This window comes from Dasypus novemcinctus, chromosome 3 (assembly GCF_030445035.2).
Source record: "Dasypus novemcinctus isolate mDasNov1 chromosome 3, mDasNov1.1.hap2, whole genome shotgun sequence".
NCBI classification, from domain to species: Eukaryota; Metazoa; Chordata; class Mammalia; order Cingulata; family Dasypodidae; genus Dasypus; species Dasypus novemcinctus.
The window spans coordinates 61,071,959-61,099,841 of record NC_080675.1 but is presented as its reverse complement, the minus strand read 5'-3'; the positions used below and the strand labels follow the sequence as shown (position 1 = coordinate 61,099,841).

General features: G+C 41.6%; 2 protein-coding genes across 3 annotated transcripts in view; one reads left to right on the top strand and one right to left on the bottom strand.

Moving 5' to 3' along the window:
* ABHD12B (abhydrolase domain containing 12B) overlaps positions 1-679 on the top strand; it is a 50,720-nt gene extending 50,041 nt beyond the window's left edge. The window contains exon 13 of the mRNA XM_023587567.2: positions 107-679. Within this exon, the coding sequence (XP_023443335.1) occupies positions 107-134 (28 nt within the window). The 3' untranslated portion in view covers positions 135-679. The remainder of the gene's footprint in view (positions 1-106) is intronic.
* PYGL (glycogen phosphorylase L) overlaps positions 477-27,883 on the bottom strand; it is a 51,262-nt gene continuing 23,855 nt past the window's right edge. For both annotated transcript variants that reach the window (XM_071213935.1, XM_004454106.5), the window contains 15 exons: positions 24,085-24,196; positions 23,650-23,732; positions 10,476-10,619; positions 10,153-10,245; positions 9,352-9,498; positions 8,849-9,012; positions 8,253-8,367; positions 7,213-7,314; positions 6,966-7,113; positions 6,772-6,830; positions 6,537-6,678; positions 4,997-5,204; positions 4,000-4,134; positions 3,551-3,617; positions 477-969 (listed from right to left, as the gene is read on the bottom strand). In XM_071213935.1, coding sequence (XP_071070036.1) covers positions 793-969; positions 3,551-3,617; positions 4,000-4,134; positions 4,997-5,204; positions 6,537-6,678; positions 6,772-6,830; positions 6,966-7,113; positions 7,213-7,314; positions 8,253-8,367; positions 8,849-9,012; positions 9,352-9,498; positions 10,153-10,245; positions 10,476-10,619; positions 23,650-23,732; positions 24,085-24,196 — 1,896 coding nt within the window. In that variant the 3' untranslated portion in view covers positions 477-792. The remainder of the gene's footprint in view (positions 970-3,550; positions 3,618-3,999; positions 4,135-4,996; positions 5,205-6,536; positions 6,679-6,771; positions 6,831-6,965; positions 7,114-7,212; positions 7,315-8,252; positions 8,368-8,848; positions 9,013-9,351; positions 9,499-10,152; positions 10,246-10,475; positions 10,620-23,649; positions 23,733-24,084; positions 24,197-27,883) is intronic.

Sequence of the window (27,883 nt, the reverse complement as noted above, 5' to 3'; positions counted from 1 at the left end):
AATCTTTAGAAAAAAAAAAATAAAGGCAGTTAGAACTACTCCAGCTTATTTAGATGATAAGGTAGGGAAAGTATATGATGAGCTGATCTAGGTCCTTTTTCTGCAGAGATTTCCTGAGCAAGCAGTGGGCATGAGGCGATGGTTCCAGAACAGTGGACATCTTTAATGAAGACTTGGTCCAAATGCCACCTATGATGTGTATTTTTTTGATGTGAAATTTTACTGGGCTCTCAGAATGAGCTGAAGTTACTGGCATGTCTACAAGCCACTTGCCATTTTAATAAAAGAAAGCATGGATGTTGGGCAGTAAGGAGGTTCTCATTTAACCTGTCATAGCATTTTTCGCGAAACATACTAAAACCTCACTGTGAGGAATTAATTTGGTGAAATTTGGATCCCACCTTAAAAAACATCTGGTGATATTTGTGAATAAGGGCCTCTTGATTTGGACTTAGCATGTAAGAAAGATACACCAATGTAGTTAAATCATTTGTATTTTACTTATGTTAGTTAATAAAATAACTTTAAAAAATCCCAAGCAGTTTTCTAGCTTTCTGATTAGCTGTAGTGGCTGTATAAGCATGCCACCCTTTCTCCTATAAAATAGTAAGTTTTGGTACTCATTGTAGCCCTTGGAAATTGACTCTTCATTCTGAATCCTTAATATAGTCATATTTCCCCTCCCCATTCCCAGAGATACTTAACTAGATTATTAACAAAACAAAATCAAGGAATGACATAAAGATGTTTAAGTTCAGTAACAAGCTGCTTTTTCCAGGGATATCTTACAATTCAGTTTCCATTGACTTTGTTCACCCCACAGCTAGATTCGTTGGAAAGGGAAATCTTGAGATCTGAAGGCTCCATGTTCCAGATGTCTCTGGCATATTCCTTAATTGTTCGGTCACTGGAGAATTTACCTGATGCAGCTATGTTTTTGAGTACCATTGTGTTCCATGCCTTTGGATTCTGTAAAAGAACACAGCAGAGACATATATTGCCACAGGGCCCGAGTGCCCTGTAAGCTTTATGACAAACATCAAGCCAGTCACATTTCATAGGGAAAATGACAGGAGTAAATTATAGTGATTCATAAATATTCTCGTTCCACAGTTGAGAGCTAGATAGGGTAGATTCTGCTTTTCTTACATGTAGTGTGTGTTTCTCTTAAGAATGAAAAAAAAAGCCTATTTTCCATTTCAAGAGAAACCATGGATGTAAATTCCCTAGTTGGTAATTCCTACTACGGCAACAGTGTTCTGGCCAGTAGACCATATTTCCCATGCTTTACTATGAATGCAGATACCTCCCTCTCAACTACGGGAGGAAGGGAAGGGACCAGCATTCATCATCTGCCAGATGCCAGGCTTCATGTCAAGATCTGTAACCTATGGTTCACAAAGTTTGAGAATCACTATTCAAGAATTTTAGCTACAATGCAGGCAGACAATCAATAAATGACTTTACTGACCTACTTAACTTTTTTTTTTTCTAGAGGTAAATTACCCAGCTTACACTGAATCCTAACTACTCCACTGAGGTTTCAAAAGCAGGGTCAATTAAGGTTTTACCGCTAATAAAAAATATCACATTGAAATCTCAGTTTTTACACAAACAAATATAGCCTCTTGCCTTTGTAAAGAACCTTAAAAATTTGTTGGAAATGACTAGGATTTATTCAGACATTAGCAATGCACATAAGTATTTAAAAGAAAAACTCAAAACAACTTCCTTTTTTCCTTAAGGTACTGCAAAACAGTCTGAAATTAGTTCATTCATACGTTGGAAACTTAAGAGAATAAGAGCTTCCTTTGTACTTCCTTTAACTATTTAAATGGATAATGATTAGGCTAGGAAGACAGTGTTGGACATATTTTTTAGGCCTCAACAATACAATGACTGTTAAGAGAAGAAACTGCAATTACATATCAATCTCTTTTGCAGCAATAAACAAGAACCACTGAATCAAGTACTGGACTTCTAGATGGGCATCCTCTGGAAGTGTGCCATAATTCTAACAGAGGAGACACTCTTTGTTTATTTGCCACATTTCTCCTTGCTCTTCTTGTTCATATTCCTCTTTCTTATTGTTTTATTCGTAGTTGTTTTCCTCTTTGCCTTGCTAATACCAAGCGTCATGCGTGGGTTGAGGCCAAGAGGAAAGGCCTAGAGAGGGCTATTCTCCTTTCTCTGCCTTTGGGTTCCTCGGGCCTGTGCGTGGCTGCGCTCTCTTGGGATCAGGAAGCAGGCTGTGCCCCTCAGCCTCGCCCCAGCACTGCCCCGCCTTACAGCCATTCATGTGACTGACTGGTGTATATGCTGTTGGGGGGCCAGATGGGATTCTACTAGAAGGGCTGAAAAATAGCACGGGCCTTGAATGATCTGGTTTTAAAACACCAATGAAGCATCTGGGATAATATAAGAGCCACTATATCACCTGCCTTGAAAAAGGAATAGACTGAAATATGTGAGTATAGCATGTTTCAGCTGGAAGTGTCCAAAGGGAAGGAGGTGGAGATTGCGTACTGCTGTTCTGCTGCTTGATGGCCTTCGACTTAAAGGGCAAGGCCTCATTCAGGAGACTTACAGGCCTAGAAGTGCATCAGCCTCAAGAAACCCACCCTGGAGGCTTGGCACAGTGCTGGCCTCATCCTCTATCTATTCTGCAGCGCCTCCAACCCAGTAAGAGAAGTCTCTATGGTAAGGGACCAACGTTTCCGTATTTACAACATAGAGCTGGAGGGTTATTTCATCAAGAACTCCAGTGGCTCTGGGTTTTTTGGGTAAAGTATAATCTTCCTTGTTCTCCTTTCTTTCTTAAAAAAATTTTCAAATAGGAAACCTCCCTTCTTTTTGATGTTTATGTTCTATTCGTGTAGTCCCACTTAGTGAGTGGTCCAGGAGAGGTATTTATTTTGCAATTTTCAAAGAATAAGGGGTCAGTCCCTACTCCCATAAACTGGGATTCATCTTAGCTGGTTTTTCAAATACAGATGGTGACCCCATGCATTACTGGGTCACAATCTCTCAGAGGAGCTGGGTATCTGTACTTTGAAAAATATCCCTCAGTGGTTTTGATGTGCACCTCTGGTTAAGAATCACAGCATTAAACAGGCTCGAGGGACGGGAGGGCTGTGTTCATACTGTGTTCTCAGGGCCTAGCACAGTAACCCGGCAATGAAGGGCCCCAGTGCTCTCTGCGGAATAAATGAGAGGATAAAACAAGCACTTGATTGGCTTTATATCCTTAACATCCGGGACATACATGCTACATAAGAGATGTTCAATAAATATACAATTATTTGTAATAATTTTACTTGGGCATTAAAAAATTTAAAACTGTTACTGAAACGTCAAATCCCAATCTCTGTCTGAGCTTGGGAATAGTCAGGTTTTGATCTGGACAACCTGTACAGTTACCTCACCTGCCATTTTTGTTTTGTTAATGGGGCCCTGCTATTTAGATTTAATACGAAGGAACAAAAACCTTAATTAACCATGGTAAACTGGTTTCTTTTCTAAATCTCAGCAACTTAGAATATGTACTTACCATGTACAGCTGACTGACTTTTTCTTGACACTTGACATAGGATTCATAGTCAGCAAAGACTTTAAACCTTTTTTTGTATGTGATTGGGGAGAAAAAGACAAAAGAAAGCTTTAATAACAGATACATGCTAAAATTTTATTTCAAATTCTCTTTTGCTTAATGTCAGGCACGGGTGGTTTACAAAACTTGTTTCCATTTATATCAATTTTAAACCAGCCCTCCACTTTTTTTTAAGGGTATTCTATACTTAGGGATGTTGTCAATGGATGCATTTGAAAGCTGGGAAAACCAGTGGAAGGAGAAAAAGAATACCGGATTTGTGCATCTTACTTTTAAACCTCTACGTTATCAGAATGCAGATGTATGTTAATTCAAATGGATGGGTTATAGTTGGTTTAAGATTATTTCTTTTCCCCCACAAAGAGCTCTTTCCTTCTGTGAGACCTCACCTGTCATGGTAAAAGAGCATGTTGACCATGTCTTTGAAGAGATCAGGCTGCTTGGGAGAAAAGAAGCCATTGTCAATTTGATCAATGGCCAGTCTCAGCTCTGGAAGTGCCTCGTAATATTCTTTTGCTTCATACCTGTGGAGAGGGAGGGACAGGAAAAAGGTTCTGTTTGTGTGTGATTACCAACACACTAGATACATTAGCTGTGTAAAATGCATGACTTCCAGAAATACTAGCATTTACAGAAGCCAAAGATTTTAACATGGGTAATAAATACTGTTGGGCTAGGCCCTGATGTTTTTTTCCTCCTAAATACTAAGAAGTAAATAACAAAAATTCCAGTCACAGGGCTATAGCCTATCTGGTAGACTACACAGCAAGGTCCATTTCAAAACAGACTTCATGGCTCTAACCAAGTGTTGTATTAAATGGACTCATAAACTCTCAAAATTTGTTGCTAAAATTTTACTTCCAAGGGTCAAGAAGTATATTCGGCCCTCTCTAAATTTTGTGATCTCTACAAGGCCCTCAGGCAGCACACTTTATTTCTTGTTTGAACCCAGGTTAATAAACCTATCTGGGTACTAAGGAAACAAGTGTTCCCAAGTGCTTCTGTAAATCTTTATCTATTCTCTATTTCTTTGAGATCTTAAAGGAGTACTAGAGAATGGTTTATATCATAGACCAAATCTTCAACAAGAACCAGGCTCATCTTTTGACCAAAGTAAAAATCACAGGTGCAGACAATGGCATAACTCATTATGCCAGCTTGGCAAGGGCTGCTACCAAATAGCAATTACTCCATGTACCTGTGCTCAAGCTCCTTTCACTTGCTGTGCTTATTAATAAACCTAATCTGGTGCCAGGAGGCTCCCTGGATTCCTCCTGGGAGATGTGCTACTGCCATGTGTCATGGGACCCAGCCTCAACAGGAAACCCTGAGCTCGCACACCCCGCTGGAGGTGACCTGCCCAACATGGAGGAGAGGCGCGCTCACCCTTTCTTGTCCAAAGCAGCCACATCATCTATCCTCATGCCAAAGATGAACAGGTTCTCTTCCCCAGCTTCCTCTGCCATTTCCACGTTGGCCCCATCCATGGTCCCGATGGTCAAGGCCCCGTTCAACATGAACTTCATGTTGCCCGTCCCCGAGGCTTCCGTGCCTGCGGTGGAAATCTGCTCCGACAGATCTGTGGCTGGAATAACTGCAGGCAGAGAATGTTAAAATTAGTGATCCTGCTTCTTTCTAGATTTGCTTGTATTGTAGCCTTAATCTAGCTAGCTGATTTTGGTAGGTAAAGAAGCATATGCAAATTAAAATATTCAGATGGTCTAGAAGGACAAAGTCATATTCCTTATCCTTGACTCAGGCGATCACTTTTGTTCACTTTCAGTGTCATATCTTGGTGGTTACCTCCACAGTGCTAAAATGACTATATGCCTATACTATTCTTTCTTAGTCTGTAAACTTCAAAGAGCATCTATTGACTTTCTGTGATAAAAGTTGACACTACATTTCTCTTTTCCCCTTTCTCCTTCCACTGTTTGTTATGGTTTTATTTTTCTTTCTTCTATTTTATAACTTTATAAAATATATTTAAACCTCTTTCTTGATTGATAAAATTCAGTCTTTCCTGACTCCCAGTTTGCAGTCTGAGAAAATTCGACCGTCTCTATCTTTTCCACTTCTCACTCCCTCCCACCACTTTTTACTGCAAGGAAACAGGCCTCATGCAAATGAGGTGTGCCTGGGACCTTTCAGCCTGATCTATGTGCAAATTAGTGCTACCCAAAGTCCACTTTGACTACAAAGGTCAGGACCAACTCTACTTTACTTTGAGATTATTTATGGATTTTTCTTTGCACCCCCAAGAGCCTTGCTCTTTGCTTTCTGGGATATGCAGTCAGTTCTTAAATAGCAACATCTGACGACAGCAAAACACAAAAAGAGAAAGGCTGCTTTCTATCTTTTCAATTTGGGAAGTAGGTGAATACACAGCTGGCATTTTGCAAATGAATGGTGTTTTGTGAGCCTGTGATGCAAATAAGCAAAGGAAGAGTGAGGGCTGTTGATTTTTTTGCTGGTCTCGATGTCCCCACGTAGGAGCTCCACACTTGATCCTAAAGTGCCCATCTGAGGCCCATCTAAGCTTCGTGCTTTGGCAGCCTGATGTCTGTCCTCATTCCCTGTTACTACTGAACAAATGACAGCCCTCCCTCCCAAACAGTGACCAGAGGGGCTGGGGATTGGTGTTCTGTTGCAAAACTGGGTGGGAACTGAAAACTTTTCCTCTTTTGCTGTAGAGGATGGTCTGCCCTGTGCTAAAATCTTAGGGCCACCTTCTCTGGCACCCACCAGCTCTTGCAAATACAATACTGTGATATTGACTCTGGGTACATCAATCTCATTCTCAGGTCACCGTAAAAGGTCTTGGCTCAAGCTTCATTTTTGAGGTCAGCCACCCCATTTTGTGCACCATGAAATCCTTCCCTAGAATTTGTGCCGATTACCACAGGCTTTACAATGAGAGCACTACCTTTTTCAGCGAGAGACACTCTGTAATTCTCCAGAAAGATGACTTTCAACTTGCTTCCAACCACGGGGTCATTGTTCACCACGTGTGCCACTGAGGTGATCAGCTTTATGATCATTTTGGCCATGTGATATCCCGGGGCAGCCTTGGGGAGAATGTCAAACATGTGGCCATGACGACATAGAGAAATGTCAAGAACTTAACAGCCACAAATTCCCATTTAAGAGAATCAACTTACTTTGCCGCCAATTATAACTGTTCTGGGCACAAATAACTTCTTTGGATCTTTCTTAATGCCTGAAAAAGATGGAGAAGTGGATGAAACACAGGAGTAGGTGATGGTTGGGGTGGCGAGGTCTACACTGAGCCTAATGCTTCCACCTCCAGGGGGATGGATCCATCCTGCCTTGTGGGTGGTACAAGGTGACTCACGATTGTACATAGTGATGACATGCAGGCAGTTCAGGAGCTGCCGCTTATACTCATGAATCCTCTTCACATGCACATCAAACATGGAGGATGGATTGATCTTCACCTTGTACTCCTTTTCCAGGAACTGAGAAAACTTCAGCTTGTTCTCCTGTTGAGACAGTACACAGGCCAGAGCCATCTGACTTAGGAGCACTGGGTGCTCTATGAAGCATGTGCCTGGGAGGGGCGCCACAGCTAGATACCTCACCTGCTTCACATTGGATATTTCCCGGAGGAAGACGTCATCACCCAGGAAGCTGTTGAGCTTCGTCAACTGGCTCAAGTCTTTCACGTAGTCTTCCCCAATTTTCTTTAAATTTAAGGGAAGAAATGACTTTAATTCATGCCCAAATGGAGCAGTTTCTCTATGTGGTGAGTGGCTTTCACTCCCTTATGATGGTATAGTCCTCATACATTTACCCACAGAAGAGGCTAGAAATTCTGTGTGGAAAGAACACTTTTGCTAGTATCTTAAATGTAGTTTCAGTAGTATTAAGGGATTAAAAATGATACCTACTGAATAGGTTCTATTAGTTATTTATATGAACTTTGTTATCCTCCTTTACAAAATAAGGAGACCATCTTTCATTTGTATGTCAGAGAAATACTGTTAGCCAGGACTAGCGATATAATTTGTGAGGCCTTTGTTTGATAATTAAGAATTTTAAAATGGCAACAGGGGAAGCAGACTTGGCCCAATGGATAGGGCAACCACATGGGAAGTCCGCGGTTCAAACCCTGGACGTCCTTGACCCGTGTGGAGCTGGCCCATGTGCAGTGCTGATGTGCGCAAAGAGTGCTGTGCCATGCAGGGGTGTCCCCCGCATAGGGGAGCCCCACGCAAAGGAGTGTGCCCTGTAAGGAGAGCCACCCAGCGTGAAAGAAAGTGCAGCCTGCCCAGGAATGGCACTGCACACCTGGAGAGCTGACACAACAAGATGATGCAGCAAAAAGAAACACAGATTCCCAGTGCCGCTGATAAGGACAGAACGGTCACAGAAGAACACACAGCGAATGGACAGAGAGAGCAGACAACTGGCAGGTGGGGGGGAAGGGAGAGAAATAAATTTAAAAAGGCAATAGCAGAGCATTAAAGTGAGTGCAGGGCCCTGTGTGACCTACCGCACAAGTCGTCTGCTCAGGAAACCTGCAGTCCTGTTGCAGACTGCATTTGTAAATTCTAAGTTCTTTTCCTGTGCCACTTGCCTTCTGGTCAGCCGGCCCTAACACTCAGCACTTCCCAGTTACCTCTGCGATTAACTCTGCAAGTCCCGGGTTGCAGAGCAGGAGCCAGCGCCTTGGAGTGATCCCGTTGGTTTTATTCTGAAACTTGTCTGGCTCTAGCTCACTGAAGTCCTTGAATCTGGAGATGGAAGAGACACATCACTAAATTGGGCTGAAGCAGATTTCTGTGTACTAGATACAGTTCACACTGACATTCAAGAAATCCAGTTTAGGTTTAGAAAGAATAACTAAGGCAGGGCTGGGGGACAACAGCAGCTTAGGCTGTCATCCTAAATGGAAAGTCATTTGCAATTCAAGGTAATTACAAGAAACATTTCAAGTTTAATCACTTCCATCTGACTTCCTGGCAATGACATAAGCAGCAGGCCTTTTTCAATAGTTTTTCTATTTTTTTGGTTCTTAAAGTCTGGAGTCAGGATGGCTCAGAGAGGAAGGTGTTGCTGTTGTTGTTATTTTGTTTTAAGAGAAATCGCCTTCAAGTAGAAGGAAATACTTGTAAACATTTTTTTCCCGGAGTCTTTCTTCATCCCCAGCTAGAGCCCTGTGTCGTTCCACGATGACTCAGTGTTAGACCCACAACCACATCGGCGGAGACTCACACTTGCGTCTTCACGATGTCCGAGTGAATTTTAGCCACGCCATTCACCGCGTGGGAGCCCACAATGCAGAGGTGGGCCATGTTGATCCTTTTGCCTCCTTCCTCTTCTATCAGAGACATTCTTCGCAGACGGTCCACATCTTTAGGAAACAAGGCTGCAATCCTCTAGCAAAGCAAAAGAAACCCTGCTGGTCACTCAGGTTTAAAGAAACATTGGCCAACACTGTTCACTCCCCAAGCAAAATCTTTGATGGAGTAAAATAAACTTCATTTCTGCAGAGGGAGCTGCCACAGGGAGGAGCTGCCTTCCCCCCATCCTGGCACTGTTAAACACATGCCCTTAAGAGACCACACTCCCATGTGGGTGCTTTTTATATATCAATGGATGGAAGATGACCGGGCCTCAAATTTGGGAGGTGAACACTGGTAGAGCCACCCTTAACATCCTAAGGCCTCATTCTCAGGAAAGGTTTTGAGAGAAAGAAATCTCTCAAAATGACTTACATCTAAATGCTTCTGATTTATCTCATAAATGATTTGCAAATGTCGAGGAAGCAAGTTCTCCACCAGCTCCACCGGCCAGCGCTCCAGGGCTTCAGGGAGCACCGTGTGGTTGGTGTACGCGAAAGTCTTCTGGGTGATCTCCCAGGCCTGCAGGAAAGGGCAGGGTTAGCTGCTCTCCTCACACCTGGTCACACAGGGCCAGACATCTCCCCAGGTGGTCCCGACCACCTGCAAGGGCACAATACTTTTTGCCGCTATACAGTTTGACGTACTTGATTCCACAAGGTTCCTAAATGGTCCAGATAATGGGAACATGTTTTTGGCCCACGTGCAAAAAGCTATTTGTAAAGCTGTAAGATAAAACTGAAGGCAGGATTCTGATAAATTTTTTCTACTATCCTAACATGTTTATTAAAGTTTGAGGAATAACAAATAATGTTCTGGAAAGGTACAAAGAAATGTTTAAAATAGTGATGTCCAAAGCTACGGCAACACTATTAGCCATATTCTGAGGTTAGAGAATTTAATTTAGGTTCCTTTTAGACAGAAAAATGGTAAACCAAATATAAACTGTCTAATAAAGCTACTGATCTGTATCCCTGCAAGGGGCATATATATATTTTTAATCAGACTCCCTATTAAGCCGTAGGAAAGGAGAAATGTCAGCATCAGGGAAAAATGTTACCTTTAACTGTTGGAATTTAGCAGCAATAACTTGTTTTGCCAAAAAGGGAGCTTTTGGCAAAATTTCTCAATCACAGATACGCTTGTCAACTAAAGGAGAAGCCAAATTATCCAGACCTTAGACCAGGGCAACTTTTCAATATCCACAAAAATCCTCATCAGCTCAGGGATGGCGAGTGCAGGGTGGGTGTCATTCAGCTGGATGGCCACCTGAATGGGAAAACACCAATGTAAAGGTCACTGATGGCCCGGGAAGTGGCTTCCTTGCCCTCACATGTGTCTTGGTAAAGTACCAACCAGAATACCCACCTTCTACAAAGCACTTTAGGCGTAACATTCCTAACTCAACTTTTTTTAGCACAGCAAGAGAGAAGGAAATTGGAAAGGCATTTCTGGGCACCTCAGTGATCCCTGCCTGAGATCCTAGACTGAACACTTGCCTGATCAGGAAATGCATCGAACACAGTCTGAGCACTGTCGCTGGAGCCAAATTTGGAGGCTTTGAAGCGTCGGATGACATCTTGCAAGGTAGCAGCCACCACAAAGTATTCCTGCTTCAATCTTAGTTCCTTCCCTTCAAAAAACTTCAAGCCAGAGAGAAAGAATGAGAATGGTGCACATTGCTAGCCATGGCAAAACATGCTTGGTGTCACTGCCTGGGGACATTATGGTTAAAGCTCACTGGACATCTGGTGAAAGGCGGCAGGTTGAACACCAAGTATTAGCCTTTGCTCCTTCCTGAAACCCCGTTAAGATGACAGCAAAGGGATTTTAAAAAGGCATGTATAAAGGATAAAGAGAGAAAAGCAACAACTTTTTAAAAGCTGAAAAACAGATGAGTGGTAATTGATTCAAAAGACCCAGAAGCTGAATCCTAACCTGGCAGCGGAAGAGCTAAAAAAGCAATTCAAAGTATATCAAAGTATATCAAAGCCCCCAAAGCTCAGGAATTGGCAGCACCAGGTGCCTTTGGAAGTAGACATGATGTTGAAACAAAAGGTTAGCTGAGAGTCTAAGAAGTCATTGACCTTATCTCTAGTTCTCTCAGCTGAGCAATTTCCTTCCCCCTTTCAGGTAGGACTTGGAGGTTTATTCTCTGGATATGGTAAAACAGGGGTCTTTGGACTTGGGGACAACAGGCACAGTTGAAGGTAGAGGTACCATCCCGTACTGAGAATGGGGGAGGGAGTTAAGTTGATACACTGAAGTTAAGACTCTCAATCAAATTTTAGCGCACAGGCAGCCAATACTAATTACAGTAGGAAAGAAGCTGCAAGAGTCTTCTCTGGGCGATTTGAAAGACTTAAAAGATAACTGATATCAGAAGTTCCACCAGGAAATGGCCCCACCAAATTATCATATACTCAAACCGAAATAGGCAACCCCCACCCAAGTACATAGAGCTCCAAAAAGCCTTTGGGTACTCCTTTCTTAAATTTAAGTGGGCTGCACAGGATCATCAGAAATCTAAGAAAACCCTCTAAAGAAAGATAGAATGCAAAACCATAAATAAATAAAAACCAACTTAGAGGAAACAGACATTAGAGAAAAGTATATTACATTAAAAAGTATTTACACCCTTAGATAAACTGGAGAAGATACTGCATTCAAGAAGCAAGAACAAGAGGCTTAGGAAAAAAAAATAGTATCTAGAGAAAAAATAAATTACTTGGAAATTAAAAATTATAGACGAAATGAAAAACCCATTAGAAGGATTAGAAGAGAGTGTTGTAATCTCCCAGAAGATAGAAGGAGACAGAGATGGTAAATAGAAAAAAAGGTAAGAAAACTAGTGGACTGGTTGGGGATTTTCAATATCTGAAAAACAGTAGTTTTAAAGCAGAGAAAATGGAACTGTAGAAAGAAAATAATTCAAGAACATTTCTCAGCATTAAAATCCCATGTTCCCAGACTGAAAGGGCTGGCTGAGTGTCAGGCACAATAGGTGAAAGTAGAGCAACATCAAAGCAAACCATGGAAAAATTTCAGTACTCTGGAGACAGGGAAGGAGGGAGTGAGGAAGAGAGCCTAAAAGCTTCCAAAGGGGAAAAAGTAGGTTTCATACAAAAGATCAAGAATCAGAATGACATTGTATGTCTCAACAACTCTGAAAACCAGAAGACAATAAAAAACAAAACCTGAGTGTTCTGTATCCAGGCAAAGTGTCAATATGAAGGCAGAATAAAGACATTTCAGAGGCTCAATGTCTCAGAAAAACTGACTTCACACACACCCTTTCCCAGGAAGTCCCAGGAGCACATGTACTACCAAAAAGGGGGGGGGGGGGTGAGAACCAAGAAAGAGAAACAGGTAAAGTATAGGAAAGGAATGACCCCAGAAAACAGACAAACACAGGGGTTCTCAGAATGGGACAGGAAGATCCCACAATGTCACCTGAGCAGCAAAGCCCATGAGGAACCAGTCTGGGAAAGATCCATAGGAGACTTTTCAGGAGGACTGAGTTAATGGGATACCTAATGTATTTACGTATATTGAGAAGAGATGTATACACCTGAGGGGTAGAGTGCAGGGTGAATTAGGGAAAAATACTTGGAAAACCAAGCCAACAAAATAAACAATTATTAATTCCAGGAAAAATAAGCTTAAGGAATAATAATTATTGTAAGATGACACATATAGGCATTGTGCAGCTGTCAGTAACATTTACATAGCCATAATAATATAAATACTAATTAACGAGCTAGTTAAAATTACAATGTAAGTACACGGAGAGAATAGGCGATTGCAAGTATGCATTTGTGCTGTGGGGGTAGTAGTAGCTGTGAGAAAGTGAGCTCTATTTCCATCTTCAATAGTGGGACTCAATAAACAATTGTAAAAATGTTAAGATCAAGAAGCAGCAGTAACAAAATGTTACTTACAAGAATGGAAGTTAAGTGCCAGAAAATCAAAGAGTAAATCAATGTAGTTGCTTCTAGGAAGTGGGAAAAATGGAGACTTTTTATAAGCCTTATAGAATTATTATTCTTTTAAAACTATATGTACACACAACTCTGAAAAGAATTTTAAAAACTGAATTAAGAAATAGTCATTGATAATACAAACATGTCTAGAATGATATTACCAAAGGTAATTTGTAGACGGTGGAATTTAGAATAGCTTTCTACTTTTTTCTTAGTACTTTTTAATGTTTTTTTCTAATGGCATATATCACTGTAATAATTATATTAAAATATTCTAAAAAAAAAGAGTATTATGGATTTATCCATGAAGTCAACATTAAGGTCCTACAAATAAAATGATTGGTTAAACACAATCATTGACCTCAAGAAGTTCAGTAAAGTAGGGAGAAGAGAAATGTGTCAACAAGCCTTCAAATACAACATGACAATTAAAAAAAAAATTAAGATGTACACCCAGTATTTCAGGAACCTAGGTGATCAAAAACAATTCTTGGGACTTCTGGGAAGATGGTGTTGGAGTATATTGGCAGTATTCAACTTTCTTACAAAATGGAGGAAGGGCAAAAAGCTGTCTAAAGGAGCTTCTTCAGGCATCTGCAGACCAGGAGAGGGCTGTAAAACATATCCATCAGGGAGAAGGACAGAGAGACAAAGAGGTCGAAATGAAAACCACAAGCTACCCACCCCTGAGGCTAGGAATGGCACCCACCCCCCAACCTCAAGGTGAAAAGCCCTGGAAAAACCCCATGGCCCACTGTGGCCAACTGAGAAGGGATAGAGGTCTTTCTCCCTGGGAAGATGGAGGGTATAGTTGAGGGTGGAGAGTGGTTTCTCTTCAGTGAGTTTGGCGAGAAAAGCCCACTGAGTCTCAGCCCTCATCACCCCAACAAATGGAGGTTTAAAGAGGCACCTCCGTGGAGAGATTTGCTGAAGAGCGCCACCTGCTGGCAGTCTGGGAAACTGCATGAAATTAAAAAAACTGCTCTTCCCTTCGTTCTGTCTTGCCTGTCCCAGTGCTGGTCTGTGTACCTGTTCCTGCCTTCTGCACCCTGCTCTTGCCATTTTTCCCCTGCCATGGTCACCTGCCAAGTAAAACCCGGGCATTTATAATCTATGGTGGGAAACTGTAGTCTGTAAATCAGCCTGCCTTATCACTCTTCAGCCCCTTTCTCTCTACCTGGGACCCATGATGTGTTATTTTCTCCCATTTCTCTTCCCTCCCTACCTTAATAAATTACTGACCTAACTAGTCCCGACATGCTCTTGGAATTCATTTCTGCAGCACAGTCAAGAACCTAGATGAAGTCTGGTTACATATTTGGTGAGCCACACCAGGAGCTTACTAGTGAGTGAAACAATGGCCTACAGCCTGTTTAATGCCTTCCTTTGGTTCTCCACATTAAACGGGTTTGCCTACGAACCCCCACAGGATGTAATCCCGGGAGGGAAGAGGCTGGGTGGTGGGGACTCTCTGCTTGTGAGATGTGACCCCAGCCGCGATGGCTGGGGCATAGGGTGGTAGCTCAAATCATGGCCCTGCCAAGACAGAGGTTCCCTGGCACAGCACCGGGCATGGCAAAGCAGACTCTTCAAGCCCTTTTAGCAGCTGTCAGCTCTGCCCTCAGGCCTGGCTGACACTGCCTTCTCCCACCCTCTCCCCTTGGTGGTGGCACAGCAAGGGGGGGAAAGCTGGGGCTTGCCCCTTCCAGGTGGTCTACCTTTGCAGGCTCGCCTTCCTATCCGACCACACCCAGTTACTTGCTCTGGGATGAAGTGGGAAGGTGGCAGAGCAGGGTCAAAATGCATGCCGCGGGAGTATCCTTTCCCAGGGGCATCACAGGCCAGGACACCTTTGCATAATTAACCTTTACCCAGGTTTTATCCCCCTACATCCTACTACTGAATTTCTCATTACAGGTTTGTGTTAAAATGTTTAAGACATTTCGGAATGTCTTAAAAACTGTAAAATTGAAAATGCATTTGCTGGCAAGGAAGTTATTTCCTCAAGGCCCCAAAGCCTGTTAACTAGAACAATTGCTCTCTAATCACTTAATGACCTTTTTTATTTTTTATTTTTTCTTCTTTATTTTCTTTTCAATGTTACATTAAAAAAATATGAGGTCCCCATATACTGCCCAGCCCACCTACCCCACCCCTCCCCCATCAACAGCCTCTTTCATCATTGCGGCATATCCATTGCACCTGGTGAATACACTCTGGAGCACTGCTGCACCACATGCACAGTGGTCCACATTGTAGTCCACACTCTCCCCCAGTCCACCCAGTGGGCCATGATAGGATAGACAACATCCAGCATCTGTCCCTGTAGCACCACCTAGGACAACTCCGAATCCTGAAAATGCCCCCACACCACATCTCTTCTGTCTCCCCACCATCAGCAGCCACCTCTCCACAATGACTACTACAATTCTTCCCTTACTAATCACAGTAGCTCCCCAGCGGAACACCAGTAAGTCCACTCTAATCCATACTCTATTCCTCCATCCTGTGGACGCTGGGATGGTTATGTCCACTCCCCCTCTACATGGCTGGTCTAACTGGGAAACTACCAGACAGTAGTCATAAAACTAAGACTGTGTCTAAGACCTCTGGAAGAATAGGAGGAAGAAATATTTTGCCCCTTCTCCAAGAAGGAGCAATATTTGGTTTGGCAGCTTCAGGATGAAATCTATTCGACCCTGAGATCTATTCGGCCTGTCTCCCAAGTCCACAATGGACCCAGAAAAACCCAGCAGTAGAGCCTCTGTGATTCCCGGGTGGGCAGGAATCAGAGAGCAGTCAACGTCCCCTGAGATTTAACTCAGGCGCTTCTGTTTGGGTAACAGTCAGTCTTGGACCCTGGAATGTCAGGGGTGTCAAGAATCAGAGCAGTAAACTCTGAACAGCCCCCAAGAAATTCCTTGGGCTCTTGCATTCAGAAGGCAGCCAAACATCCCCTTAAACTCAGATCAGGCACTTTGGTTTTGGCATCTGCTCCCAACGTCTCCCACCAATTTGACTTGAGCACTTTGGTTTGAACTTCAGGGTTTCAGGAAATCTACCAAGACCTAGGCTGGCCACAGGATGCCTTCTGGCAAGGCTCTGGAATTAAAATTCTCAGGATGCTGAGACCAGAGCATTAGCTCCAAATTACATGAAATGGTGAATGTTTTAGACAGACTTGGACTCTGGGATGCCAGATCAGTCAACTAAAAAGTGCTTCTTCATTCTCCCTAGAATAATGGGTGCAGCCTCTAGCATACCAGCAAACTCCCCATAGGAGTGTCTTCTCAAGAACCAGGAAATTCTGCCTAGTGCTGGTCCACGTGGCCACAGTATAGCCAAGAGCAGCCTCTGTATGAAACCCTGAATTCTAGTGAAACCAGTCTAAGAAAAGAGGACAGATAGATCTGAGGCCCAGGAACCTCATGTTGTGTCTCCTTAAAGAGGAAATACACCTCAAACTTCCATTAGTTTAAACTTGATTGTGCCTATAAAAGGTGTGAACAGAGATCAAGATCCAGACCAGTTACTAAACTTCTCCTGGAAAATAAGAAACCTCATATGCCATCAATTAAGATCAAAGAGTTCCTAGATGGGAAACGGACTTTGGCCCAGTGGTTAGGGCGTCCGTCTACCACATGGGAGGTCCGCGGTTCAAACCCTGGGCCTCCTTGACCCGTGTGGAGCTGGCCATGCGCAGTGCTGATGCGCGCAAGGAGTGCCGTGCCATGCAAGGGTGTCCCCCGCGTGAGGGAGCCCCACGCGCAAGGAGTGCGCCCGTGAGGAGAGCCGCCCAGCGTGAAAAGAAAGTGCAGCCTGCCCAGGAATGGCGCCGCCCACACTTCCTGTGCCGCTGACGACAACAGAAGCGGACAAAGAAACAAGACGCAGCAAAACAGACACCAAGAACAGACAACCGGGGGGGGGGGGGGGGGGGGGAATTAAATAAAATAAATAAATCTTTAAAAAAAAAAAAAAAGAGTTCCTAGAAATGCTAAGGGTATAAAATTCTCTCTTCTGTTTTAATCTGTGTTTAACTTTGTCAGTTTGCTTGTGCCTAGGAAATAAAATTTGAGGTTCACCTGTTACAAACTGGATAATGGTGAAAGATAACCTAAAAATGAGCCTTTAAACGTCAATTCTGTCTTGCTAGTGGATTTAATGTATAAATATTCAACTGATGGAAAAGCAAAGAAACTTTACAAAGTTGTTCCTAATAAAATTCTTGTGGCTTAGTTAATAAAGTTACCCAATTCACCTTAAAGTAAAAACTTATTAGAAACTGTAACTAAGAGTAATACTAATTAATGTCTTCATGGTAAAAGTGTAGAAGTAAGAAGTACTAAAAAGTTAAGTTCATTTGTTATGTTACACATTGCACTGGAAGTGTTTAAAAAGTGTATGAAATCAAGAGATAGACTTCAGCATTGTCAAATTATCTTGTGCATTCAAACCAGGTGTTCAATACACTGTAGGTTGCCTCTCCACATGAGTTACTGGCTAGGTTGGTCACTGATCCCTAAAACAATAAAGGTATCCACTACATCTCTGGTTGTGTTCCTGAAGTCGATGGAGACTATGCTGCAGTTTCAAACTCCTGCAGCGGCCAACGACACCTTGATATAGCCAAATGTATAATGGACATTGCCTCTAGACTGCACTGTTTCATAGTGCCGAAGGGCGCTATGCACCAGGCTGGTGGAATACTGGAAACTACCTTCCTAGCTTCTTGGAGACTTAGAGAAGAGTGTAGAAATGAAGAGTATTAGTAAGGGATACTGAAAGGGTGAAAAGACAGACAATAGTAAGATATGACAACAGAAAGCCAAAGGATAAAATGGATGAAGTAAGTAATGCCTTTACAGTAATAACATAAAATGTTAATGGATTAAACACCCCAATCAGAAGATACAGATTGTCAGCATAAGCCATCTATATGCTGTCTCTGAGAGACTACTTTAAATGCAAGGATATAATCAGGCTGAAAGTGAAAGTTTGGAGAAAGATATTTCATGCAAATAGTAACCAAAAAAGGTGTAGAGTAGCAATGCTAATATTGGCCAAAATAGATTGTAAATGCAAAACTTCTACAGGAGATGAAGGTCACTAAATATTAAAAGAACAGGTAATTCACCAAGAAGAAATAACAATCAGAAGTATTTATGCACCTAACCTGGGTGTCCCAAAATACAAGAAGCACACACTGGCAAAACTTAAAGGAGAAATACACATCTCTACAATAATATTTAGAGACTTCAATACACTACTCTCAGCATTGGAGTGAACATCTGGACAGAGAATAAATAAGGAATCAGAGAGCTTAAGAATATGATAAATGAACTAGACCTATCAGACATTTATAGATCCTTATACCTCCAAAACAGCAGGATATACATTTTTGTCAAATGTTCATGGATCTTTCTCCAGGATAGACCATCTGTTGGATATCAAGACAGGCCTCATAAATTTAAAAAGACTGAAATTACAAAAAGTATTCCACATAATGGAATGAAGATGGAAACCAATAACAGGTGGAAAAAGGCAAAATTCACAAATATATGGAAATTAAACTACACACTCTTAAAATAGTGGGTCAAAGAAGAAATTGCAAGAAAAATCAGTAAGTATCTTGAGATGAATGAAAACGAGGACACAATATATCAAAATCTATGGAATACAATGAAGGCAGTATAGAGAGGGAAATTTATAGCCCTCAATGCTTACATTAAAAACAATGGGAAGCAGATGTGGCTCAAGCAATTGGGCTCCTGTCTACCATATGGGAGGTACAGGGTTCGATTCCTGGGGCCTCCGGTGAAGGCAAGATGGCCCACGTGGCGAGTTGGCCCATGTGGAGTGGCCACAGCTGAGCTCCTGGAGACAAGCATTCAGGGGAAAGCAGAGACCTTGGCAGAGATTGGCTGCCATCTTGCCTTGCCATGTGGTAGGACACCAGGATCACCAGCAGCTGACTTGGGTAAGAAAGTATCTCTGATGGTGCTTTGATTTGGATATTTCATAGCCTGAGAACTGTAAGCTTTTACTCCAAATAAAATTCCCATTATAAAAGCCAACTCATTTCTGGTACTTTGCATCAGCAGCCCTGTGGCAAACTAAGATAGGGGATATTACCAATGACCCAGCAGAAAATAAAGAGATCATAAGAGGATAACTATGAACTGTACACCAACAAACTAGACAATGGAGAAGAAATGAACAAATCCTAGAAACACACAACCTACCCTGACCCTTGAAGAAATAGAAGACACAAACTAATTACAAGTAAAGAGATTGAAAACAGTCATCAAAAACCTCCCAAATATGAAGGCCCAGGACCAGATGGCTTCACAGGTGAATCAGACCAAACATTTAAAGATTATTTAATATCAATCTTGCTCAAGCTCTTCCAAAAAAAATGAACAGGGGAGAATTCTACCAAATTCATTCTATGAAACCAACATCACCCTAATACCAAGCCAGCTGAAGGTACTACAAAAAAGGAAAATTACAGACCAATTTCTCTAATGAACATTAATGCAAAATACTCGATAAAATACTTGCTAACTGAATCCAAAGGCACATTAAAATAATTATACACCATGATCAAGTGCATTTTATCCCTGATATGCAAGGGTGATTCAACACAAGAAAATCAATTAGTGTAATAACCATAATAATAAACTGAAGAAGAAAAATCACATGATCATCCTGATTGATACAGAAAAATCATTTGACAAAACATACTATCCTTTTTTGATAAAAACCCAAAAGATAGGAATAGAAGGAAACTCCCTCAACATGGTAAAGTGCATATATGAAAAACCCACAGCTAGCATTGCACTCAACGGTGAAAGATTGAAAGCTTTTCTGCCGCTGATCAGGAACAAGAAAAGGATGCCCACTGTCTCCACTGTCATTCAATATTGAGCTAGAAGATCTAGCTAGAGCAATTAGGAAAGAAAAAGAAATAAAAGTCACCCAAATAGGAAAGGAGGAAGTAAAACTACAGTCTTTGCTGATGATATGATCCTATATCTAGAAACTCCCCAAAAATCTACAAAGCTACTAGAAATAATAGATGAGTTCGGCAAAGTGGCAGGATATAATGTAAACCACTACCCATGCAGTGCAGCTGTGCTCTAAAACGTATTCATCAAATGCAATGACTGTGCCACGATGATGAAAAAGGTTGTTGATGTGAGAGGAGTGGGGTGAGAGGAGTGGGGGGTATATGGGGACCTCATATTTTTTTAATGTAACATTTAAAAAGAAAATAAAGAAAAAAAAAGATAAAAAAAGATTAATAGACAAAAATCAGTAGGGTTTCTATACACTACTAATGAGCAATCTGAGGAGGAAGTCAGAAAAGAATTCCACTTACAACAGTGACTAAAAGAATAAAATATTTAGGAATAAATTTAACCAAGGACATAAAGGTCCTGTATTCAGAAAACTGCAAAACATTGCTAAGAAGATCTAAATAAATGGAAGGACATTCCAAGTCTGGGGATTGGAAGACTAAATATCATTCAAATGTCAAATGTTCTACCCAACTGACTTACAGGTTCAATGCAATTCCAATAAAAATGACAAAGGTTGGGAAGTGGCTGTGGCTCAATCATCTGGGCTCCCATCTACCATATGGGAGGCCCTGGGTTTGCATCCCGGGGCCTCCTTGTGAAGGCAGGCTTGCCCACACGCTGTGGAGAGCTGCTGGCCCTGGGCACCGCAGAGTGCTGCCCAGCATGCAAGCAACATGGACAGCCGACTCAGCAAGGTGACACAACAAAAAGGGAGACAAGCAAAAATGCAGAAGAGCATGCAGTGAATGGACACAGAGAGCAGACAGCAAGCAAGCTGCAAGGGTGGGGAGGGGAAATAAAAATAAATACAAACACAGAAGAATGCACAGCAAATGGACACAGAGAGCAGACAGCAAGCAAAAAGCTGCAAAAGTGGGGGGGGATAATAAACAATGACAACAGTCTTTTTTGCAGAAATGGAAATGCCAATTATCAAATTTATTTGAAAGGGTAAGGGGAACCCATACCCAAAATGTTTTAAAAAAGAATCAAGTTGGAGGACTCTTACTTCATGACTTGAAAGCATGCTACTTAGCTACAGTGGTGTAACAGTTTGAAGTTCTTTTATGAATTCCCCAAAGAAAAAGATATATTTTTTAACTAATCCATTCCTGTGGGTATGGTAGCCTTTTGATTGGACCACGTCATGAGGTATGACTCAGTAATTGTGTCTTCACCCTCTTACTGGAGATATATAGAAACAGAGAAACAGAGAGAGAAAGGAAGTCACTGTTTTAGACCCTGCCATGTGAGAGAGGACTCAAGGATGGCTAGCAGTCAAGGCTTAAGCATGAATTCCCCAAGAAGCTGGGCCCATGGAGCAGCTCAAGGCTGAAAAGATGAGCCATATGCCTGATAGCTCACAGATGAACTTGAGAAGATTGTGTGTGGAGGCTGGAAAAGAGATAAGTCCTAATTGTCCACAACTGAGCTCCAGGAGATGGTAAGCCCAGAGGGGAAGCAGGGACCTTGGCAGCTGGGATCTCGTTACCTGGGCAAGATCAAGGGAGATGAGGCACAGGATGCACGGCCACATCACTGAGGAACTTAGGTGACATATCTAAGAGCCTTCACTTCTCTTAAAGAGTTTTAAGCAGGGGAACAAAAATCTCACTAGTTGCAGAGTGAGGACAGATGTAAGATTCTTGGAAGAGAGACTGATGTCCTGACTAGGGCTTTGGCCAGGCTGGGGAATGGATTTGTTCTTGTAATCATAGTTCAGAATTGATTTATCAACTCACACTTAAAAAAAAACATGGTCCTGAGAGTGACCTTTTATTTAACAAATTTAGTCAATTTTTTTCACCCCAGGCTAACTTAGTATACCTATCTCGTCAATTGCTCTAAGTAATTATTTCTGAGCAAAGTTAGGTTTGGTCCTTACTGAAGATAGGAGGATAAATTTCAAGCCCCCCTTCCCAGTTAAATAATCCAAGAGGCCTGGGTTTGGCTAAACAGGATGGCCCCAGGCTTCCTTTAATTCACCATTAAATTGAACAATCTTTCCTTCTTGGGTTAGAAATTTCCCTAACATGTGCTGCGCTTTCCCAGAAGGCAAAATAACACCTACCTTTAGGTCGCTGAAAATGCTACAGCAAATCAACTTAATCTTCCTTCCTCTTTAGAGACTGGCTTAACTCTCAGTGGACATCTACTCTTAAGGACCATTTATGTCCTGCCCCCCCCAAACTTGTTTCACTGTCTTTGTAGAGCAGCATTCTGAGTTTGTTGCTTCTGTGACTACTTTTCAAAAAAATTACAACTTCAAGAAAGGTATTTTACCCCAGGAGAAATTAATGTTAAATATTGTGAAACCAACTAAGAATCCATCTGAGATCCAGTTCTGAGTTATTTTTAAATTAACCTATTTTTAGAATAAAATTAGGATAATCATCTCTAAGAAAAAGTTTAAAGGGATGAATAAGTGGCATAAGAAACAGCTGTTTATTCCTAAGTCTTCAGGTCTAGGAACCAGCCAGCTGCGGACAGAGGGCCAGGACAAGTCCAGTAAGGAGGGCAAGAGGCCACACAGGACATTATTGTAAGACTATTCTTTCATCAGTTGTAACAAAGGCACAGCACTAATACAAAATGTTAACAATGGGGATGTAAATGGGAATTTTGTATTTTCTGCATGACTTTTCTGTAAGCCTGTAACTTCTCTAGTAAAAAAAATAATAAAAAAAGAAAATATGGCAGAAAATGAAAGAGGCCTCTCAGAAAGTGAGTTACTGCCATGAATCATTCTCAACATAGAGAAATTACTTATGTTTTTTTTTTTCTATTCAAACTCAACATTTCTACATGCTAAAACCATAGGACCCAATTCACATCTTAGCGGTCAGCTCAAAATGCACTATGTATGCACATCTTAAAGCTTATATTAATCAAGAACATAGGTGGTAGTTAAAACCAGAGGGTGTGTAAATATATGGTATTTAAAACTGAGTGTGGAGTGGGGAAAATTAGGAGTATGTAATATTATAAATCCTTATTAGAAAGCTAATGATGTCAGGGATGACTTTCTTATTTTGTTCAAGGCCAAAGATAAGTTACTAAAGTCCATTGGCATTATGATATAGCAAGAAGAACAGTATGTCCTTAGGACAGATAGACCAGTGAACATTCCTTCAATTCCTTCTGCGACTCAGTTTCCTCAACTTTAAAATGGGCTCAGCAGAGGACTACTGTGAGGACACAGTATGACTGACTTGTGCCTGACATGACTGTGGACAAAAAATGCCACACCCTCCTGACTTTGTAGATGAAATTTCTGTTTGGAAAGGAAGTTGTGCTTTACCAGGGATTCACTTCATCTTTTATATCCAGGTTTTGTTTTCAAATATAACTACAGAGCCTCTTGATTAGTGACTGGGTCACTACTCAAGGGCAAAATATCAATTTTGATTTCATGAATTGTGCAAATTTGTTTCCTTACTTGGCTGGTGGGGGGAAATCTAGAAAATTCAGGAAGAGAAAAGGAGATTAGGCCACATGTGAAGAAAAAAATCCATATTAAATACGTGTTTTCTAGGGCTCCTGAATATGCTATTCTGAGATAAGCGCCTTTTATTTCTCCTGAGAAGACAAGCTTGATCACTTACGTTATCATTGGGATAGAGGACCCGGGAGATGTTCTCAGCCAGGTTTCGGTCCAGCACGGCTTGAATGTAGTCTCCAACGTTAACTGAGGGGAATGTTAGAAAAACAAATAAATAGACAAGCCAGCTATCACCACTGGAAGCCCCGTGAGCTCACCTGATGCTCGCTGTGTGCCATGTAGAATTCCTTAAAATCCCTAAAAATCCAAAAGGACCTCACTGATCCTTTGTGCTGAGCTTTACATGAGACTCTAAGTGGGCCAGGCTGAAGGAGTCTGTATGTGCTCTCTCAGTACCTGATCCGTAAAATGCCTGCTCAGTCACTCAAGAGCTCAGTTCAGAAACTCAGGGCTTTTCTCTCAAGCTCAATTTGGTTCTAACTAGCGATCAACAAGATAGACACACACGCACAGAAAACAGAGCCCTCACTGCACTCACAGTCTCTGAGGTTAAAGTCATTTGGTGCTCGAGCAGACCAGAGGCGCATGGTGTTGACAGTGTTATTCATATATCCAGGCACCGGGGTGTCATATGGCAGAGCCAGGACCACCTGTGGGACGAAATGAAGCAGCTGCTCAGTGTTTTCCACATATGATAATACAGATTGAATGACAGGCTGGGAGACAGGCAACTAGAATTCTGTTCCCATTCATCACCAACTCAAACTATATGAGGCCAGAAGAGGTCTCAGCGCTGGAGAGGGTATTAGAGGCCACACCTGCTAGAACCACCTCCCCCACACACCCATATTGTCCAGCCTTTGCCGTTTTCTTCCCTTGTGCCCCTTGCCCAAAAGTGGAAGCAATGAAATATAATGCTGTGGTATTAGCATTAGAAAAAGTTTGTCTTGTACTCTAGAACATATTTCAGATCAAACCATTGAACCAATAAAAACAGAATATGATGGTCAAAGTGACAAATGTACATATTAAAACATGGCAATCAGGTTAAGTGTGTAGGTTATTCAATGATCTAATTTCAAAGATGGTGATAATCAATAGAACAGGAAATTTATGAAAATAGAACCCTATATATGATGTTGAAAATGCCATGCTAGATCTTTCAAAGTTGCATAAAGAGTTATTTTAGTTAATCCTTTAGTGATCTGACAATTCTCATGATAGCTGAGATGGGGCAATGCGGTGAGCTTTGCGAAAATCTACCTCTATCTTTGTGACAGTCATTGAAATAGAGAACAAAGGAAGGTGAACTGTATTTCACAGTGAATTTAAATTTATATGAGAAATCAGTCTTTTCTATTACCTGCTTCATGAGAGTCAGGCTCTAAGGACGGAGAATGAAGAAATAATTGAACTGAAATAAATTACTCTAGAGAACATTTAAAGGAGCCCTCTCACTTTGGAGAGCAGTGACTTTCCTAGGGTCACTGTCAGCAGGAGGATTGAGACCTTGACACAAATCTTTTTAATTTGGTCTGCTGAATTATGGATGAATGAAGCATTATAGCCTATACCAATCATATTTATTCAGGTATCCTTTCATGATCAGCATCAACCAAAGTTATAAATCATGCTTGTTTTAGTATCTTTCACTAGGAAATAAAGGTCTCTGGAGATTTTTTTTTCCCAAGATTTATTTTATTTATTTCTCTCCCCTTCCCCACCGTTGTCTGCTCTCTGTATCCATTCGCTGTGTGTTCTTCTGCGTCCGTTTGTTTTATCAGGCAGCACTGGGAAACTGCATCTCTTTTTTGTTGTGTCATCTTGCTGTATCAGCTTTCTGTGTGTGCAGCGCCACTCCTGGATGGGCTGTGTTATTTTTCATGCAGGGCAGCTCTCCTTGCGGGGCGCACTCCTTGCACGTGGGGCTCCCCTACACGGGGGACACCCCTGTGTGGCACGGCACTCCTTGCACACAGCAGCACTGCACGTGGGCCAGCTCAACACACGGGTCAGGTGGCCCTGGGTTTGAACCCTGGACCCTCCATATTGTAGGCAGACGCTCTATCAGTTGAGCCAAGTCTGCTTCCTTCTGGAGATTTTTAAAGCAAGTTGTGATCAATGACTTTTACAGAGTGGGACTGAGTTGGCGTTCACGTGAGATTTGTCCTTCTGACCCTCAAAGTGTAAGGGAGGCAGCTACTAAGTGTAGAGCTCAGACCATCTCTCAGAAGCTTCAGAGAGAATGTGTTTTGAGGAGTGCATAATCAGCTGACAGCCCCCAGGTGCCATCTTGGTTCTCATGCCGAGGCCACATTCCCTGAGATGCTCCATGCACTGACTAAGGTGTGAACACTAGACCTGGGACTCCTCTAATGCAGTGTTCAGTCTCAGGCATCGTCGGCCTGGCTGAGCTGCTCAGAGCTGCACCGCTGTCAGAGGCTCTTCCTACCCAACGCTCCTTCCTTCCCTCTTGCCTGTCACAGAGGTCAGACCTACATCCCGGTCTGGACCTTCTCACCTCCTCCTGCTCCTTCTCCTCATATCTTTCACAGGTATTTCCCCAATATGTCATTTGCACTTTACATTCTCTCTTGACGCCTGCTTCCCATGAATGAAATGATAGCTCAGTTGACTGGATTACTGACTTCATGTTCGTAAACCTTACCAGCTACAACTCTGGGAATGATTCAAGGAATGGCTTTAGTTCATGAAGTCCTGCACAGCTTGGGTCAGCTCACCTTATATTACCTCTTCCCCATTGCCTTGCCTTTGGGGGCAGAGAAAAACATTCTAATTAAATTTGGGGGTACATTATGAAAACACCTAGAGGTGCTCTGTAAATACAAGTTAGCTCAGCAGTGGCATCCACAGTCTAAGCAGAATGCTTCCAGGATTGATCATGTAAACTGTATACTTTAAAAGAGATCAGAAGCCACTGATGAAGTTTTAGGTACCAACATACTTGCTGCTTTATTACCATATACATGTGTGAATTCTTCGGGTGTATTAATAATTGATTTGTTTGCAGCTTGCCCGAAGATTCTATAATCATGTACCATTTAGACTGTGACTTAACTGTTTCACCAAAATAAAAAAGGAAACTTATCTTGAAATCACAGTATTAGTTTATTTCTTGTACCATTATGCTTTAGTTATCTACTTCATCTTCTAGTGTGTTGTTTCATAAGGTGAATAAATTCACATTCAGATAGGAAAACAGTTTTTTAAAAGTCTTATTTTACTGAGTTGTAAATAGTTCTACATGGATTAGCAAAATAAACTTCAGCTTTAAAAAAAATTAGCAAAAGCATACATCTTGGTTCTTTTAACTGAAAATGAAGCATTTATTCATGGAGAATAATCCAAAAAACAACTGTATTTAGTATTAGGATACTGAATATCTCTCCTGATTTTGATATATACGAGCATCATTTACTTGGTCTTTACCACTTACTTTAAGTTTTAAAAGAATGACCAGTAATGTATCTTTTCCAGCCCAAGGTCATACTTAATAAAACAAATATCTCAAGTGGTGCCTTCAATGATTGGGCAGGGGAGTCAAGTACTTTACAGGGGTTATTTATCAGGAAATATGAAGAGAGCAAAGCACGGACCACCCCTGGGGTGTGCTTAAAAGTGAATTGCTTAGTTACAGAGTAATACTCAAGTCTAGTGACAGGATAAATGAATGCCAATGAAGTACAGTCACACTCAATTGGATTGAAACCAGAATTAGTTCTCCAGGAATGATTTAGCACAAGATAATGGAACAAGTTTTGTAATATTTTGTCTTATTTTTCTTGACTTTACAATGAATGAGAACTTTGACAATCATTTGAATAAATATTTAAGTATTCAAATATTTATCCTGCATGTAGCCACTGAGGAAAACAGTTTACATGACCCAGCAACCCAACTTCTGGATATAATCTCAAAAGAACTAAAAGCAGGTACTCAAATAGATATTTGTACACCGATGTTCACAGTGGAATTATTCACAATTGCCAAAGGTGGAAGCAGGCCAAGTGTCCATCAACAGATGAATGGATAAGCAAATGTGGTATATATATATATATGCAATGTAATATTATGCAGTCATGAAAATAATGAGGTTTTGATGCACAGGATAACATGGATAAACCTTGAAGGCCTCTTGTTGAGTGAAATAAGCCAGACACAAAAGGACAAATATTGTATGATCTCACAGATGAAACTTAGAATAAGCAAATTTATAGAGTTAGAAATTGGAATACAGATTACCAGGGGCTGGGGAGGGCTAGGGAAGGGGGAGTTCATGCTTAGTTGGTACAGAGTTTCTGTTTGGGATGATGTAA